This window comes from Dermacentor variabilis, chromosome 7 (genome assembly GCF_050947875.1).
Source record: "Dermacentor variabilis isolate Ectoservices chromosome 7, ASM5094787v1, whole genome shotgun sequence".
Classification (NCBI taxonomy): Eukaryota; Metazoa; Arthropoda; class Arachnida; order Ixodida; family Ixodidae; genus Dermacentor; species Dermacentor variabilis.
In genome coordinates, this window is record NC_134574.1 from 34,107,945 (window position 1) to 34,124,993 (window position 17,049).

General features: G+C 48.3%; 1 protein-coding gene across 2 annotated transcripts in view; it reads right to left on the reverse strand.

Moving 5' to 3' along the window:
- LOC142589001 (uncharacterized) overlaps nt 1-17,049 on the reverse strand; it is a 140,000-nt gene that overhangs the window by 19,985 nt on the left and 102,966 nt on the right. For both annotated transcript variants that reach the window (XM_075700797.1, XM_075700796.1), the window contains one exon: nt 13,381-13,434. In XM_075700797.1, coding sequence (XP_075556912.1) covers nt 13,381-13,434 — 54 coding nt within the window. The remainder of the gene's footprint in view (nt 1-13,380; nt 13,435-17,049) is intronic.

Consider the following 17,049-nt stretch of genomic DNA (forward strand, 5'->3'; position numbering starts at 1 on the left):
GGACGTCGTCCGAATCGAGATTGCGTTCGTTATTTGCCTTTCATGATCTACGCTAACTACAGCGAAGGCCTGTCCGTCGGCGTAGCGCGCTGCGTCTACGAAACTGTTCTCCGAAGCCCGTTCACGAGCCTTTTCCAGGAGAGCCTTCGCACGCGGCCGACGTCTTCCCACGTTGTGCTCTGGATGGACGTTTCGTGGGATCGGGGCGACAATGATGCGGTCCCACTGCTCTCGAGGGATGCTACAGAACTTTGTTTTGATTACTCTGGGAGGAACACCCAGCTCCTGTAAGATGTGTCTTCCAGCTTGTGTGGTAGATAGTCTGACAAACTGGGCCCTCTCCTGTGCTTCCGCTATATCCCCTAGCGTGTTATGCATGCCAAGTTGAAGTAAGCGTTCCGTGTGAGTGTGTATGGGGAGGCCGAGAGCTCTCTTGATTGCCTTCCTGATTAATGCGTTGAGCTTATCCCGCTCCGATCTTTGCCAGTTGAGCATAGACGCGACGTAAGTGAAATGACACATTACGAACGCATGTACCAACCTCACGAGGTTATCTTCTCTGAGGCCTTGTTGCCAGTTGGCCACTCTTCTGATTAGTCTGATGGCATTGTCCGTCGTCTTAGTGAGTCGCAGCACTTTCTGGTTGTTTGAACCATTCGACTCTACCATTATGCCGAGAATCCGGATAGCATCCACCCTTGGAATATAGCCTCCGTCGTTTGTGCGCAGTTTTATGTCGCATTCGGCGAGTGGTTTCCACCCCTTTGCTTTCGGGCCTCTGCGCTTGGGTCCGCAGAAAATAGCCACCGCCTCACCCACAACTTAGCGGGTAAGAGGCCACCTATTGGCGCAAAATACAGATTGGGGTATTCCCCCATCTGAAATTGCTAAACGGCATTTATCCCACTCGCTATAGGGCCAACTGCCCTTGGGGCGGTGGCATACCCAACCTAATACGTATACTGGGAGTGCACTAAGCGCCCTCATAGGCCAAATAGCAATGACACAATGGAGCAGTTGGAGGCACAACTCGCCCGCTCCAACTTGGTAGCACAAAATCCCTTAATTAGCCAGGTCAGGAAGGCAGAGAGGCCAGTGGGGCCTTGGACGGGGGTGCTCCGACCAGCCCTTCTTAAAATCTCTTCTTGATAAATAGAGTTTCTCTCTATATATATTTGTAGTGAGAAATAATTTTTTTTTCTTATACCTATAAAAATAGACTATTTTCTCGCGGTAACGAAAGAGCTGATGTGCACTGACATTACGCCGCACACGGGCGTCCTTCCATTTCGTCTACATGAAAATTTGGCCACAGCGGCTGGGTTTCGATTCTGCAGTCACGATGTCTGTTGGGATTCTTCATATTGACACGTGGTAGTGACTAGGATGAACACATTAGCAAGACTGTAAATGGCGAAACTAAATGATTTGTTAAGTGGTGAAACGTTGTCACCCTAAAAAGATAAAAACCTACACGTGTCAATATTGTTACGCGAACGAAGGAATAAGATTGGAGATTGTTCACAAAGTATATATACAAAGAGTAACTGCAGCGCTGGCCAGTTCAGCCGACAGCTCGAGAGTCAGAGAGCGTTAGTCGTCTTCGTCGGGGCGCCCGCGTGCATCGGCCAAGGGAGACGCGCAATATGCATCTATCATTACCCCCGGCGGTAGAAGCACCGTCCCCGGGCGTCTAAATATCGCTGATAACAGGAGAGTAATATGGCTTGAGGCGCTCGACATGCATAACGTAAGTGGAATTTGGAGCAGATGGGGCACTGGTACTAACTGGGGCGATTTCGTAGGTAACTAGAGTCAAGGCCCGCAGCACTCGATATGGGCCTATGTACCGAGACAGAAGTTTTTCTGACAGGCCAGTGTGACGAGTCGGGGACCACAGGAGTACTAGAGATCCAGTCGAAAAGTAGACGTCTCTGTGGTGGGTATCGTACAAGCGCCGTTGCTTCTGTTGAGAGGTAAGGAGGCGAGTGCGGGCAATTACGTGTGCTTGGGCTGCCATGGTGATGGCGTCAAGTGCATACTCGCTGGTCTTTGCTGCGGCAGATGGAAGGGATGCGTCCAGTGGCAATGTGCGTTATCGGGCGAACAGCAGAAGGGACGGGGAATAACCGGAAGTGTTGTTACACGAAGAATTATATGCAAAAGAGGAATATGGTAGGGCCAGGTCCCAATCAGTATGGTCGGACGAGACGTACTTTCAAGCATGTCTGTTACGGCACGATCAAGACGCTCAGTGAGACCATTGGTCTGGGGATGGTAAGACGTAGTCAGCTTGTGCTTGGTGAAGCAGGACTGCAGGGTGTCGGCGATGACTTGAGAAAGAAATGTCCGACCACGGTCTGTAAGCAGCTGTTGTGGAGCACCATGCTGCGGAATATTGTCGCATAAATGAAAATCGGCGACATCTGTGGCGCAGCTTGTTGGAAGCGCTCCGGTGATTGTGTTGCGCGTGGCGTAATCTGTCGTCACAGCGAGCCACTTGTTGCCAGGCCTGGATAGAGGGAAAGGGCCAAGTAAATGCAAGCCAACGGGAAAGAACGGCTCTGAAGGAATGTCGAGCGGTTGAAGGGAACCGGCAGGGAGCGTCGATGGTGTTTTTCACCGCTGGCATTTTTCACACGCCGCAAATTTCCGGACGGAGCGAGCAAGGCCTGGCCAGAAGTAGCGTCGGCGAATCCGGTCGTAGGTGCGAGAGACGCCATGGTGACCTGCCGTTGGTAAATTGTGACGTTCTTCGAGAACAGCTGACCAGCGGGGCTTAGGAATGAAGAAGGGCAGGGCAGGATCCTCAAGACGTACATTTTGGCGGTATATTACACCATCCCGGAGAACAAACGGATGAAGGGACGAAACAGAAGACGAAAATTCCTAGCCATCAATGATGGCACGCAGTAAAATCACGGCCTTGCTCGTCGGCTACGTGTAGCAGCTGAGAAACGGAGAAAGCGCAAGCGTCGGTATCGGGCTTAGCACCGGCGGGTAATTCGTCCACTGGATAGCGTCATAAACAGTCTGCGTCTTGATGTAATGGGCCCGACTTGTACACTACTGCATAGGAATATTCTTGCAGCCGCAGAGCCCAGCGACCAAGCCGGCCGGTAAGATCCTTGAGTGAGGAAAGCCAGCAGAGCGCGCGGTGGTCCGTGATTACAGAGAAGTGCGTGCCATAGAAGTACGGGTGAAATTTTGAAACCGCCCAGACGAGAGCCAGGCATTCACCATCTGTAATCGAATAGTTGCGCTCCCCTGCTGTGAGGAGACGGCTACCGTATGCGACAGCGCGATCTTGAGCTTGTTGGCACTGGGCTAAGACGGTTCCGATACCATGACTGCCGGCATCGGTACCCACCTCTGTAGGAGATGACGGGTCAAAGTGGACTAGTATAGGTGGGGTGGGGAGAATGTTGGTGACGTGGGCAAACGCGGCAGTTTGAGCGGGGCCCCACATAAACGGCACGTGCTTCTTCAGATGATCAGTAAGAGGTCGTGCAATCACTGCGAAGTCTTTAACGAAGCGTCGAAAGTTGGAGCACAGTCCTACAAAACGTCGGACGTCTTTGACTGACTGAGGTACATGAAAAGACGTGACAGCACGAATTTTCTCCGGGTCAGGTTGAATAGGAAGCGTCGACGAGGTGACCCCGTACTGTAATCTGCCGACGACCGAAGTGACACTCTGAGGAATTTAGTAGGAGCCCAGCCTCGCGGAACGCTTCAGGAGCAGCTGATAAGCGTTCAAGGTGTGTCTCAAATGTAGGCGATAATACGAGAACGTCGTCTAGGTAGCAGAGGCACGTTGACCATTTGAACCCTTGAATCAAAGAATTCATCAATCTGTTCGACGTTGCTGGGGCGTTGCGTAGACCGAATGGCATAATATTGAATTGATATATACCATCAGGAGTGACGAAAGCGGTCTTCTCTTGGTCTTTTTTATCCACAGAACTCTGCCAATAACCAGACCGTAGGTCTATTGATGAAAAGTAGTTGGCACCGTGGAGACAATCGAAGGCGTCGTCAATGCGAGGCAAAGGCTGGACGCTTTTCTTGGTAAGGCGGTTTAGATGACGATAATCTACGCAGAAACGCCATGTGCCATGTTTCTTCTTCACAAGCACCACGGGCGACGCCCAAGGGCTCGACGAAAGTTCAACAGTGCCTTTGGCAAGTATGTGGTTCACTTCATCTTGAATAACCTTACGCTCTGAAGCAGAAACTCGATATGGCCGGCGATGAATAGGGCTGACATCACCAGTGTTTATGTGATGCTTAACAATTTAATTCTGGCCCAATTGGAGATTGCTGAGGTCGAAGATGTCGTAGTAGGAAACCAAAAGGCGACACAAAGCTGCTGCTTGTTCAGGCTATCGGTCCGCAGAAATCATAGGACGAAATGTTGCTTCAGGGCAAATAGCATCTTGTGGATATGGTGAATAATTTGAGCAGACGTCTACTGAAAACATCGTGACGTGGTCATTTCCTATAGCACGCAACGTTGCAACCGATATGTCTTGGGGTAGAACTTCCTTTGTCAGGCCAAAATTGTCGACGGGAAGGCATGTCCGGTTATCGGCGACGGTGACGACGGAGTGGGGCACAGTGATATTGCACATCAAAAGGACATCACGAACAGGCCTGGCGACGTAATCACCACCTGGAATAGTAAAATATGATAGCCAACCGACGAAAGTCAAGGCTTTAGGCGACAGGCAGATGAAGGCGGTCGTACTAAAGTTGTTCGGCAGTTCGGCACGAATATGCGCGAGTAGAGGAAGTTCCAGTCAATGGGTACCGGCAGAACAGACGATCAAAGCTGAATGCGCCGTAAGAAAGTCGAGTCCGAGGATTGGGTCATGAGGGCCATTAATCAGCACAGCAAAAATAATAGGAACGTGGCGGTCGGCGATATTTATACGGGAAGTACACATTCCAGTGATGTCAACAGTGCTGCCCTCGGCTACTCGTACGGTTCGAGTAGTAGGAGGCGTGAGAACCTTCCTCAGTCGACTACGAAGGTTACAACTCATTATGGATACCTAGGCTCCAGTATCTATTAACGCAGTGAAAGGGACACCATCGACGTGAACATCAAGTAAGTTCTGGTTTGTTGGGAGGGTGAATGGAGGATGTCGACACGACGAAGATAATGCAGCACTACCTCCAGGGGCTGCATGGTCTAGTTTTCCGTCCGGGAGGGTCAATAATTGGTCGGCGACAAAGAGCGGCGTGGCTGGGGCGATGGGGACGTACGGCGCTGGGTTGATGGCGAGCGAGCAGGAAGATTGACATGGAGGGATACGGGAGAGGTAGGAGGCATACGGCGAGGCAAGTAGCAGCATGGGTCGGCATATGGGCGAGGAGACGGGGAAAAGGAGCTCGAATACGGCGACGTCCAGAAGGTGCGGCACTGGCGAGTGTCTTGGCCAATGCGGAGGCAACGGAAGCAAATGGGCTTGTCGTCCGGAGTTCTCTACTCGGTAGGGTTACGGTATCTGGGAGGGGAATACAGATCGCCGTGAAGCGTAGCAGTCGGCACCAGTCGGGCGTCAGCTCGGGAGACGGAGCAGGCAGCAGGAAAACCTAGGTTTGCAAATTCTTGTCGGACAACTGCATGAATAAAAGAGATCGCTGGGGCTCGTTGGTCAATGGTGGGGTCAAGTTGGCGTGGATGGAACGAAGCAGGACTTGTGTCCTCGATCTCTTGGGAACAATACGTTGACGGGCTCATTTAAGGGTGGTGAAGCGGTAAGGTCGACGCAAGACGACGTCGCAGCCGTGTTAGGGAGCCGGAAAAATTGTGGAATGACGCATCGGCTTTTGGCTAGCTGAAAGCGGCGGCATTCTTTCACAATGACGTCGATGGTAGACACATTTTTGGAGACCAACAAGTTGAACGCGTCGTCCGCGATCCCTTTGAGTATGTGGCTGACTTTGTCAACCTCAGCCATTTTCTCGTCGACTTTCCGGCAAAGAGTGAGCACGTCTTGTATGTGCGAGATATACGATTCAGTAGAAGGCTGAACTCGGGTAGCAAGCTCTTTTGTAGCAGCCAGCTGCCGACAGGTGGGATTTCTAAACAGGTCGCTGAGCTTCTCGAAAGCATCCCAGCTAGGGATCTCATCCTCATGTGTCTCGAACCAGACACGAGGAGTTGAGGAGTTCCGCCCAAGTAGAATAGGACATTCGCTAGCATAATGGTAGGGTCCCAGTGATTGTTTCGGCTAACACGCTGATACAGGCTGAGCCAGTCCTCAACGTCAACATTACCTTGGCCGGAGATTATGCCAGGATCGTGGGGATTGGTAAGCGTAACGTACGTTGTTGTGGGGATCGCATGAGTGGAAGCAGATGAGGTGTCGTCACCGGGAGGCATGGCGGAAAGCACGAGGGTGCGGCCACTGCGGAGCTCCGTGGCGAGGACAGGGAACGGCACCCTCCACCAAAATGTTACGCGAACGAAGAATTAAGAGTGGAGACTATTTACAAAGCATTTTTACAAAGGGTTACTACAGCGCTGGCCAGTTCAGCCGACAGCTCGAGAGCCAGATAGCTTTCGTCGTCTTCGTCGGGGCGCCCGTGTACATCGGCCACAAGAAACACGCAATATACATTTATCAATATATATTGATATCGCGCATCGTCGATATTATTCAAGCAGTCGCCCAACAAGCGCGTCTCAAGCACCCAGCACGATCGTCCTACTCTCTGGCAGAAGCCTGGACTGGCCTCACTCTAGTCTGCTGCATTCAAATACCTATATCGTCGTTTTCGCTGCCTACTTGGCTAGTTATTGAGAGACAGTGGCCCTACCCTTTATAGCCAGCTGCTACGTATCCATCTTTCTGCTTCGAGCCGTACTTCCCCACAATTGACCTACGCAAGTAATGAGCCTGCGGTCACCAGTTCGACGTGCCACCATCGTGGCTCAGGTTCTCCGTTGTTGAGGCCCACAACTTCTGTATTCTTCTCTTCATTATTTACAAACAGATGGCCTTGCCAAATGCCACAAACAGAAAGAAATCAGCATGTTAAATATGTTCCTATTGTGGAATTGAATGCCAAGAACTGCGACAGCGTCCTGCCGTTCATCACCTCTGCCTTCCAACACCGCACCCCCCACACCGAGACCACTCCTATAAATTATTCTCTAAACTAAAGCCACGATCTATAATTTGGACACCATCCGATTATCTGGTCCCCTCCTGAAGAAGCCTCGCCCGCCTTCGCGTTCTCGCTTCCCAAGCTTGCTCTAATGCGCGATAAGGCGGTTCCCAATAGCATGGGCATGGCACTCTCTTTGGTGCCAGCGATGCTGATACGGGGCTGAAAATTATTTCCAAGCCAACTGTCTCGTCAGGGCAACATTATCGAATTATTACGGTGAAATCCTTAAGTGGCCCATGCCACCGATGGTCTGGAAAACCCGGTGTGCGGTACAGAAATTCATGTGAGCTCGCCTGGCGAAGACACGGGCTCGTGCCACTGCTCGCGCGTTTGTCATCGTCTTCTTCAACAGACGTCTCCAACGTCGCTCAACAGGAAAAAAAGACGGCTAAGTTAAGATAGAAATAATTAACCCATGATCTTCGGCGGGCGTCAAAGCTTGAGCTTATATAGAATGGTCTTAAGGCGAATCTAATTAAGGCGCAGTTAATATAGAGTTAATTAAGGCGCTCGAACCCATCACCTTTGGTGGGAGTCGATCCTTGAGCTTATGTGGAAGCCGAACCCCCGAAGTTTGGTGTGAAGGTGAAGGTAATTAAAATGAACTAATTAAAGCAAGATAAACTACGACCTTCCGTAGGAATCGAACCTTGACCTTATGTGGAAGTCGAACCAAGGACATTTGATAGGAGCCGTACCTTGAGCTTATCTGGAAATCGAATCCACGACGTTTGATGTTAAGGCGAAGTAATTAATATGGACTAATTAAAGCCCCATAATCCACGACCTCTGGTAGGAATCGGACCTTGAGCTTATGTGGAAGTCGAACCCACGACATTTGACGGAAGTCGACCCTTGAGCTCTTGTTGAAGTCGAACCAACTACGTTTGTTGTTAAGGCGAATTAGGGCATAATTAATTAATATAGAGTTATTTGGACACTCGAACCCACAACCTTTGGTGGGAGTTGAACCTTGAGCTTATGTGGAAGTTGAACCTACGACCTTTGGTGTAAATTAGAGCGAAGTAGGACACAGCTATTTAAGGTAGCGTCCATTAAGGAACTCGAACGCATGACTTTCGTCGGAGAAACAAGTCATAAGACGTAATAACGCACTCAAATTAGAATGTCAAGTACACTAATGAATGTCTCTTGAACGCGCAGGCTTTCGTCTTCACCCTCCTTGGCGTGTGCTAAAGTGATTGTCTTTTTTGTGTGTGGCCATCAGACGTTGTTTTATACAGCTGATATTTATCGCCTGAAACAACGTCACGCTATGAGCATTGCAGTTACGATGTTGGCTTTTTTTTTTATTTCGTTGATTCTTTCTCACACTGGCTCGGTGATAAAATGGCTGTAATCCAGGAGGGCTACACCGGTTTTCGAAGAACGTTCGGGAAGATGTCGCGTGTTGCAGAAGAGAAAAGAAGGAACACTGTATATCTAAGCTTGCAAGCCTATACAGACAAAAGCAGGTATCTGCGACAAATCGGCCGCTTTCATCAGTGAGGCGAATCATCCAAGCGCACCGAAAATAGTGGAGAATTAAGCATGCCGCACGTAAAGCCCGCCGAAGTCGACCACCGAAGACGAGAAGACAGCCATTGTTCCCGCAGCAGTGAACAGCTGTTTATCAGTGTTTATCAAAACTAAGAACAGTGCAGGGCTAGCACGTGCGTATAACACAACTGTGAAGCGTTGCCTGTACGCTTTAGGCCTCAAATCAAGTAGGGCGGCTAAGATGCCTATTGTGATTGAGGGCAACAAGCAAAAGCGCCTCCAATTTGCTCGGCCGCATCAGCGATGGACCGAGGACCACGGGGCGAAAGTCGTTTTTATGGACGAATCTTCATTTATTACAAGGTGGAACCAGCGGCAGCAAGCCTGGTGGACCCAAAAGGGCCGGTAAGTATGAGTTGCAGAAGCTCTCGTGCTTTCGAAAGTGCTAACTTCCATTTTGCGCACTAGTGTTGGCTGTCCAGATGCATATTCAAATTACTGTAAAAATATATTCATTCCATTAGCCCTATTGCACTCGGAGACCGCATTTTGTGCTCCCTCCGATGCATATCGCATACGTGTCAGTTAGAAAAGCATGCAGGTCCTTGAAGCTATAGAGTACGACACTACATTGCCGGCCACGACATGAGTGCCTGTTACTCATTTGTAAACCACCACAGTACTCGCATTCAGGATATATTGCATTCGCCATAAATAAGTCGTTTAAGCTAACAGCGGAATAATAATAAGAATAATATGAAGAAGAAGAAGAAGAAGAAAAGAAGGACCAGATTAATAGCAACAATCCTTCAGTTGAACATCACAAAGCTGCATATGGGGTAAAATTGATGCGATAGAATAGAATAGAATAGAATAATAATTTACGTTGTGCTTACAGACCCGCCATGATTGCTCACTGGCTATGGTGTTGGGCTGCTGAGCACGAATCACGGCCACGGCGGTCGCATTTCGATGGGAGCGAAATGCGAAAACGCCCGTGTACTTAGATTTAGGTGCACGTTAAAGAACCCCAGGTGATCGAAATTTCTGGAGTCTTCCACTACGGCGTGCTTCATAATCAGAAAGTGGTTTTGTCACGTAAAACCCCATAATTCATAAAAAATAATTACTTACGTTCTGCGTACCAAGCGAAACATTTCAAGCGGAGCATTGAGCGGACAAATATAATCAGCGGGGCTTGCAGCCAATACAACAGTTTGAGTTTAGCCAAGTTTAGATAAACTATCACCGAGATATGCTTGCACTGAATGTAAGAAGACAGGCACAAATTTGAGAAATCCCGTAGAATATTTTGCTCCTCAATAAATAGTAGCACTTACAGAGTTGATTTACGTGCACTGTGGCATACTTTGAAACGACCTTCTGCCAGAATTTAGGCATAGGAAATAACCTCTGATCACGAACGGAATGAGAAATGAGAGGGCCAGTTTACCATATTTTCCATGGCAGCGTTCAGGGAAAATTAGCCCATTAGAAAAAGCTAAAAGATAAAGCCATTGCAAACTTGTTGCTCGTAACCAATGCTCTCCTTCAATTTTATACCTACGCAAACAAAATATCTTGGTTCTTTTGTGGGTATCTGCCGGATTTCATACAGCCAGTCGCTGCTAGCTGTCGCTCTGGAATGAGCGTTTGGGGCACCGTGACTGCCAAAGGCCTAGGATCCCTCGTGAGAATCCAGAACCGCTTCAGTGGAGATTTGTACTGTGGCCTTCTTGACAATGTACTGGTCCCATACTTTGGAAATGGTCCATTTCCTGAATATGAATTCATCGTGCAGCCTAATAACTCTCCCATAAAGAAGTCGCAAAATGTTGCTGCGTATCTAGAGAGCCGTGACGTGGCAGTCCTCGAATGGCCTCCACAGTCACCTTACCTGAATATAATTGAAGATGTCAAGGGCAACGTAAAGGTTGCTGTCGCCCACGGACAGCTCCGCGTCATCTATTGTCCAAGAGGAGTAGCAGCGGCTTAGATCAAACACCAACATTTGTCTTCCATATACGGGTCCCCGCAGTACAGAATGCAGGCTGTGATAGGTGCTGGAGGCGAATCCACCCGCTACTGAACTTGGGGAACTTTCGGAAGCGCACTCCACACGCGAAAGTAAAAGACTATGCCCCAGTAAAGCCTCAGTGGCCTCAACAACAATAAAATCATTGCTGCTAGTTAGCAGCTCTCGTTGTGGCTCTTTGTGCTTGTTGACTATGCTTTGCGCTACATTCGCCTTTCCTAGGAAAAAGCTGTGTTAGCGGAAAACCTTCAGTGGAAACCAGCAGAATGACTCACCCATACTAAATCGTTTCAGCACGACGATTAAGTTTGTGACTGAGGGCATGAACTTCCGACCAAATACATCGTCGTTCATCCTGCTCAATATATGCAAGCAATGCGTCGCATTTAAACAAACACTTGCATTTTGTATTGAACGCATTCTGACTTTTTTTCGTATATACGGCACGTGTTGCTAATTTCCATGAGTTCGTTGGCCAGAATGGACATCGTATCCAGCGATCCGCGGGCACCTTCAAGATAGACTGAGCACGTCACCACTCCGACCAATTAAAGCGAGCCAGAAGCCATATCTGGGCACATGGTATTGGCAGCAGCTGCCGTAAAACATCGCATGTGCTTTAGAGAGCACATGCATAAAATAAAGCTTTGTTTTGTGACCCTTGTTACTTCCATAGTGCGGTCAAATCCTGAGAATGCTCCGCTGCGGTGGTTCAATGGTTGGGACTATCGGCTACACCGAGTTGGGAGACCCAAGGTCGATGCCGGCAGCAAGTGGCGCGTTTCAATGGAAGCACGCGCGTGCGCTGCGTAATGTTAGTGCCCGCTAAAAGCCCCGGGCGCTCGAAATTATCCGGAGCCCTCATCTACAGCGCTTCTCATAGGCAGAGTCGCTTTGCGGCGTCAAACCACATAAACCAAATCAAAGCAATCCTGGGAGGTTTGGAAGCATACATGCATTTCAGAGGAAGCTTTAGCACGGATGCTCTAATCAAAATGCATGTAAAAGGAGAATTCGTTTTTCTGGGCAACCACTGCACCAAATTTGGCGAGGTTAGTTGCATTTCAAAGAAATATTTTAAATCTAGTGACTGTTGGTTTCAAACTTTTGATTTATGTCGTCAATTTTTTTATTAAAAAAGTGGCAAAAAATCAAAATTCTTCAGAAAACGAAACTGTGGACGCCCGTGTATACCACCCGTGTTGTGTTAGTGTGTTCTCTTCCGTTGTCTCCGTCATTATTTGCGGTCAATATGGCAAGCAGTAAACACCAACTAGGCCAAACTGAAGTTCTTCCGAAACTATCAAGCTTACAACGCTCTAACTCAGCAAAGTAAAAATTATGTAACAAAAATGTGAATTGCATCTAATTGTACATCTAAAGTGGACGAAATTGATATTTTACACATTAGTAATATGTAAATACACCTTTTGCGGAACCCTTGTACACAACGTAAGAAATTGACGTATGATGTCAAATGAAATATCAAATTGGTCCGCTTTTATTGATCTATTCGATACCGTTTTAGAACCGCGATATCTGCTCTTGATGCAGAACCATTAATTTATAACATTGTTGCTTGTATGTTTTTTCAAACTTTCGAATTTCTGAAAATATTTTTAACAAAATTGAGGCCCTAAATCGAAATTCCGCTTCGAACAGCCACTAGAATTTAACTTTCTCTGTCAAATGCAGCAAATTTCATTAAAACCGGTCCAGGGGTTATCTCAGAAAAGCTTTTTGCGTTTTACCTGTATTTGAATAGGCTGCGTCGGAATTGGTCCCGGGCTAAAGCTTCCTCTTAACGGGGATCGTGACAACTGAAAGAGCAACGGTTCAGTAAGCGTACACGGAAACTACACGACACGCTGCAGTGAGTGATGTGCCCCTTCCCGCAACGCCGTCGCCTCGCGCTCAGTCGCTACGAGCATGACGAAATGCGCTTCACAACAAAGCAAGCACCGCTCGCTCGTGAGCTTTAGCAGACGACACGAAGCCCCACCTCCAGGCCCCCGTGCGCCTGCGTCTGCGCCACGTGGCTTCTACGCGCGGCCGCGCTGCGCTGCATTCGTACTAAAGCGCAAGATAGACTCCGGCGTAACGCGCGCGAGCGGCCACGCGCGGCGCGGTTAATAAGGGTGGACGACGCTGTACATCGCCTAGCACCACGGGCTGCCACGGTTTCCACTATGCCCGTTACCGGCCAATCGTGGAAGACCGCAGCCGCCCCCAGAAACGTGGGCGTAGTACTGACAAAGAACTGAGTAGCCGAGCGTCTTCGTCCTAGGCGGGCAGCGTCCTTAATCCAGGTGGGGCCTGACCGTTCGCTGCACGCTATCAACCAGCATTAGCTGGTCCTAAGCCCCGAGCCTAAAAAGTTAGTGCAACAAAGAAAGAAAGTTCCACTTAACAATTATTCTCTGAACAGCCAATGGCTTCATGAAATAAATAAACAGATGAAGGTTTTCTTTACTGGATTGCCCACGTTTGTATCATTTGATTGTACTTATGAGAAAAACAAGAACAGTCAGTACTGAAAACGGTATTGCATAATGCAACAAAAGTTCATGACGGCAGTCTTACGCACTGCTACGTTCACGTTTTGCGGCCTTTCTCGCCGTATATAAGCAGGAGGTTTAAGTAAGGCGAACGTCACTCACGTTAAATCTGGTCAGTACGTCTTTCAATACAATATTGTACTTCTCCTTGAAAACCTGTAAGACAAAGACAAACTATTATCAAGACGATAAAAAGAACAGATCGTGTTTCGTTCCCTACACTCGAGTCTTCTGTAATCAGAAATGTAATTTCCGAAATTGAAATAAAATGAACCGTGAAGGGTTACATTAGATGTGTTGCCTTATTCTACTAATATACGAGCCCTCCAGCACGAATAAATGTAGATGATTAGTAGTGATAGTAATTAATGTTACTAAAGAGGATTCACAGGCGCAACACTCATGAACCCGATATATACTTGCTAAAGTGAACTTTTATATCAAATGGTGACCGCACTAAAAACCAAGGCAATAAATTTTGCCACCATTTCAAGTGGTCTTCACGCGTATTAACGGACATGAATGATCTAAACCCAAGCAATGTCTTTGATGGACGACATATGGGGTGCGATGTTGTACGCGTTCCAAAATAGAACGGAGGCGGTCCGTTTCACCAAGCCGCATAGATTAGTCAATTTGAACCGCGAAGAACGCCATGACGTTAATTTTGATGTGAGTCGTGACGTCTTGCTGCTCTCAATCATTCCATGTCGTGTGCTATCGGAGGAACGCAACGGAACGAATGCCGAGTCCGTCCGATTCGATAGAACGGATTAGAACGGCTGCGAGACGGCTTGGGTTGGATTAAAACCTAGGCGCTTGGGACAGTTAGCATCTTTCGTATCCGGTTCAATCCAATTCGGCGCTCCCAACAGTTGGAGAAAATGGCGTTTGCTTTCTCTGCCGTGCCTTTTCGTGTCGCCTGTGCGGCTGCTGCAGTCGCGCAGAGACGACGACTCGAGGTAGATGATGTACTTGAAGAGTTGACGGAAGAAGAGTTTCGGCAGTATTTTCGTCTGTCCAAACGAACAGTGCGTAGCTAGTGCGACAAGCTTGACCCTCTCATTGGATGCCAGCGAGCCAGTGGCCTTTCCATAGAAAGGAAGGTGTTCTGCGCGCTGCGATCCTTAAGCACCGGAAGCTTCCAGAGGAGCGTTGGTCGCGAGGAGCACATGGGCATGGCACAGTCGGCCGTGAGCAGCACCATTCACGAGGTGACGGAGGCCATCATTTCCGTGTCTGCCCCGAGAAAGTTGGTGGACTTTCCATTCGCACCAGCTGCCAAGGATGATGCAAAGGCTTCGTTTGCGCGACGCGACGCCATTCCAGGCGTGCTAGCGTGCGTGGACGGCACGTTGATCGCCATTATGAAGCCAGAGGGACTCAGTCCGGCCGACACGGCGAGCTTCGTGGCGAGAAAGAGTTATTACGCCTTAAACGTCGTGGTCGTAAGTACCGTTGGAATGTTTGACTTCAAACAGTAGCCGCCATTTTTACTCGCCCATAATAGTAATTCTTCAGTTTAATGCCCAAGCTGGCATAACTAGTAATGTAACGATTAAAAGAGCGCATGAGGGGAACTGTGTACGAGCTCGTTGATATCTGACATGTCAGCGGTAATGACGAGTGCCATGTGTTTGTGTGCATAAGCCGTCTGCCGTTCCAAACTTGTGTTTTCGTTCTGGCTTGCATAGACAAAGGAGTTGTGCATTTTGGAGGTGTTAAGGAACATGGGCAGCAGTTGTAGCAGAAATGGATACACTGTAGGGAAGATACGGTGGAAGCATTTTGAACACGCAAGTACTTACATCCATTGCATGGGCTGGCTTTGGCATGTATGGGTGCTCTTGTGCAATATCGTGCCTCAACTTTTCATTTAGCTATCAATTAGTGCAAACGATAGGCGTGCGCACAAAGGGGGGCACATTGGCCGCCCCAAATTGCAAGACCCTGTGTACGCCTATGGCTGAAACAGCGACTTGTACCAGCGTACACGTATGTATTCTTTTCTGCATATGAATGGCAAAAGGGATTTCGAGCACATCTCCTGCGCTATATTGTATGGCTCCCTATTGCACGTGTGCAACGCGGAACTTCGCATTCCTGTTGTGGACCGCCGGTTCCCTGGTTGGTGCCACGACTCTTGGGTGTGGCAGCACAATCCACTGCGTGCACGCGTAGCCCCACAACTGCAGCCTGGCGAGTATCTGCTTGGTTAGTATTCGTAATGCGTACCCCTAACTAGCGCAGAACACTCAGCTGTCATTTTTCTGTAACAGGAGACTCAGGATATCCCCTCGAGCCATGGCTGCTTGTTCCAGTACCTGGCAGTCATGCCGGAACCACCTCTGAAGGCCACTACAACTGGGAGCGTGCATCCATGCGCAATGTTGTGGAACGATGTACCGGGTTTTGAAAAGCAAGTTCCGCTGCTTGCAGCACTTTCGGACACTGCTATACAGCCCTGATAGAGCAGCGCGAATCATTTATGCATGCGTTGCCCTCCATAACATTGTCTTGGACGCGGGTGACTAGGCATTGGAATACTATGCTGGGGAAGTGCCACCAGCTGAGGAGTCAGAGGAGCCAGGAGACATCCAGGTGCTGGCACCGCACGACATTTTCCTCAGAGGAAGACAGCAGCGCTGCGCCGTTTTCAACCTTTTCTGAAGGACACAAGAATGTTGAGTTTTCATATTACATAATTTATTTATACACATTGCAGTGCCCCTAGACTATCACAGGGCTGTGTTTGTAAAGTGGAAAATACATTTAAAAAATTGTATACAAATCAAGTGCACCTCCATAGGGATGGTCAATGTTCCAAATCCACACATCTGACTGATTATGATAATTGAAAGACAAACGAAGTAATGTTATACAAAGAATGCTTTAAGAAGAATGCCAGAGCGGTGGACTCGGATGTAATTATACCCCCTGCACTGGGCAAGTCTCCAAGGCTGCCACTTATTAACAGTAGTACTCGTGAAGCAGTCATAAAGCAGTCGTAATTGATGGAAGCAGTACATATCATCGGCACTCTGTGCTCATGGTCACCATCAGAAAACGGTTCGCACAATTTTCATAAAACACACCAGAATAATCGCAACCGCCGCATTTTATGCATTCGGACCCTCGGTGTACATTGGTAGGAGCGAGGCAATATGCTTGCTAGCCATCTTTTGTGCTAGGTGTACCAAAACTTCCGTGCAAGCATGAATACGCAGACGAGGCAACCAAGTAAAGCGTTATCAATGCGGATTCAAACATTAACAAAATCTAACGCTGAGTGCAGTGACAACATTACGCTGGTCACATCATGTCTAAATGGGTAGACGTAAATTAACGTAAAAGCGCAAAAATAGAGAAGTCAACTTTATCACACGCTATTACGACAATTACATCACAAACCTTGTAGTACAACATGCTACAGGTAGCAAAGCATGTGAGAACGTTGCAACATCAGCATCACACAATTCATTTTCACCACGGCACATAGAACATACAGTTACAATTACGTGACCTTGCAAGAAAGTGCGACTTTGACAGGTCTGTCCGTTCCCTTGTCAGTGTTATGAGTCACTGACTAGACGCATTCATTTCTCGATAGCAATTGTAGTGCGATGCTAAACAACATGTGAACCATAATTGCAAAAAGGTGAGTGCACTTGCCAGCTGTGATGAAACATAAGTTACATACAACATCAATAATTGGCTCTACAATCTCACAGAACCCAGAAAGTGTCACACGTGAAACTTATTCTTGCAATG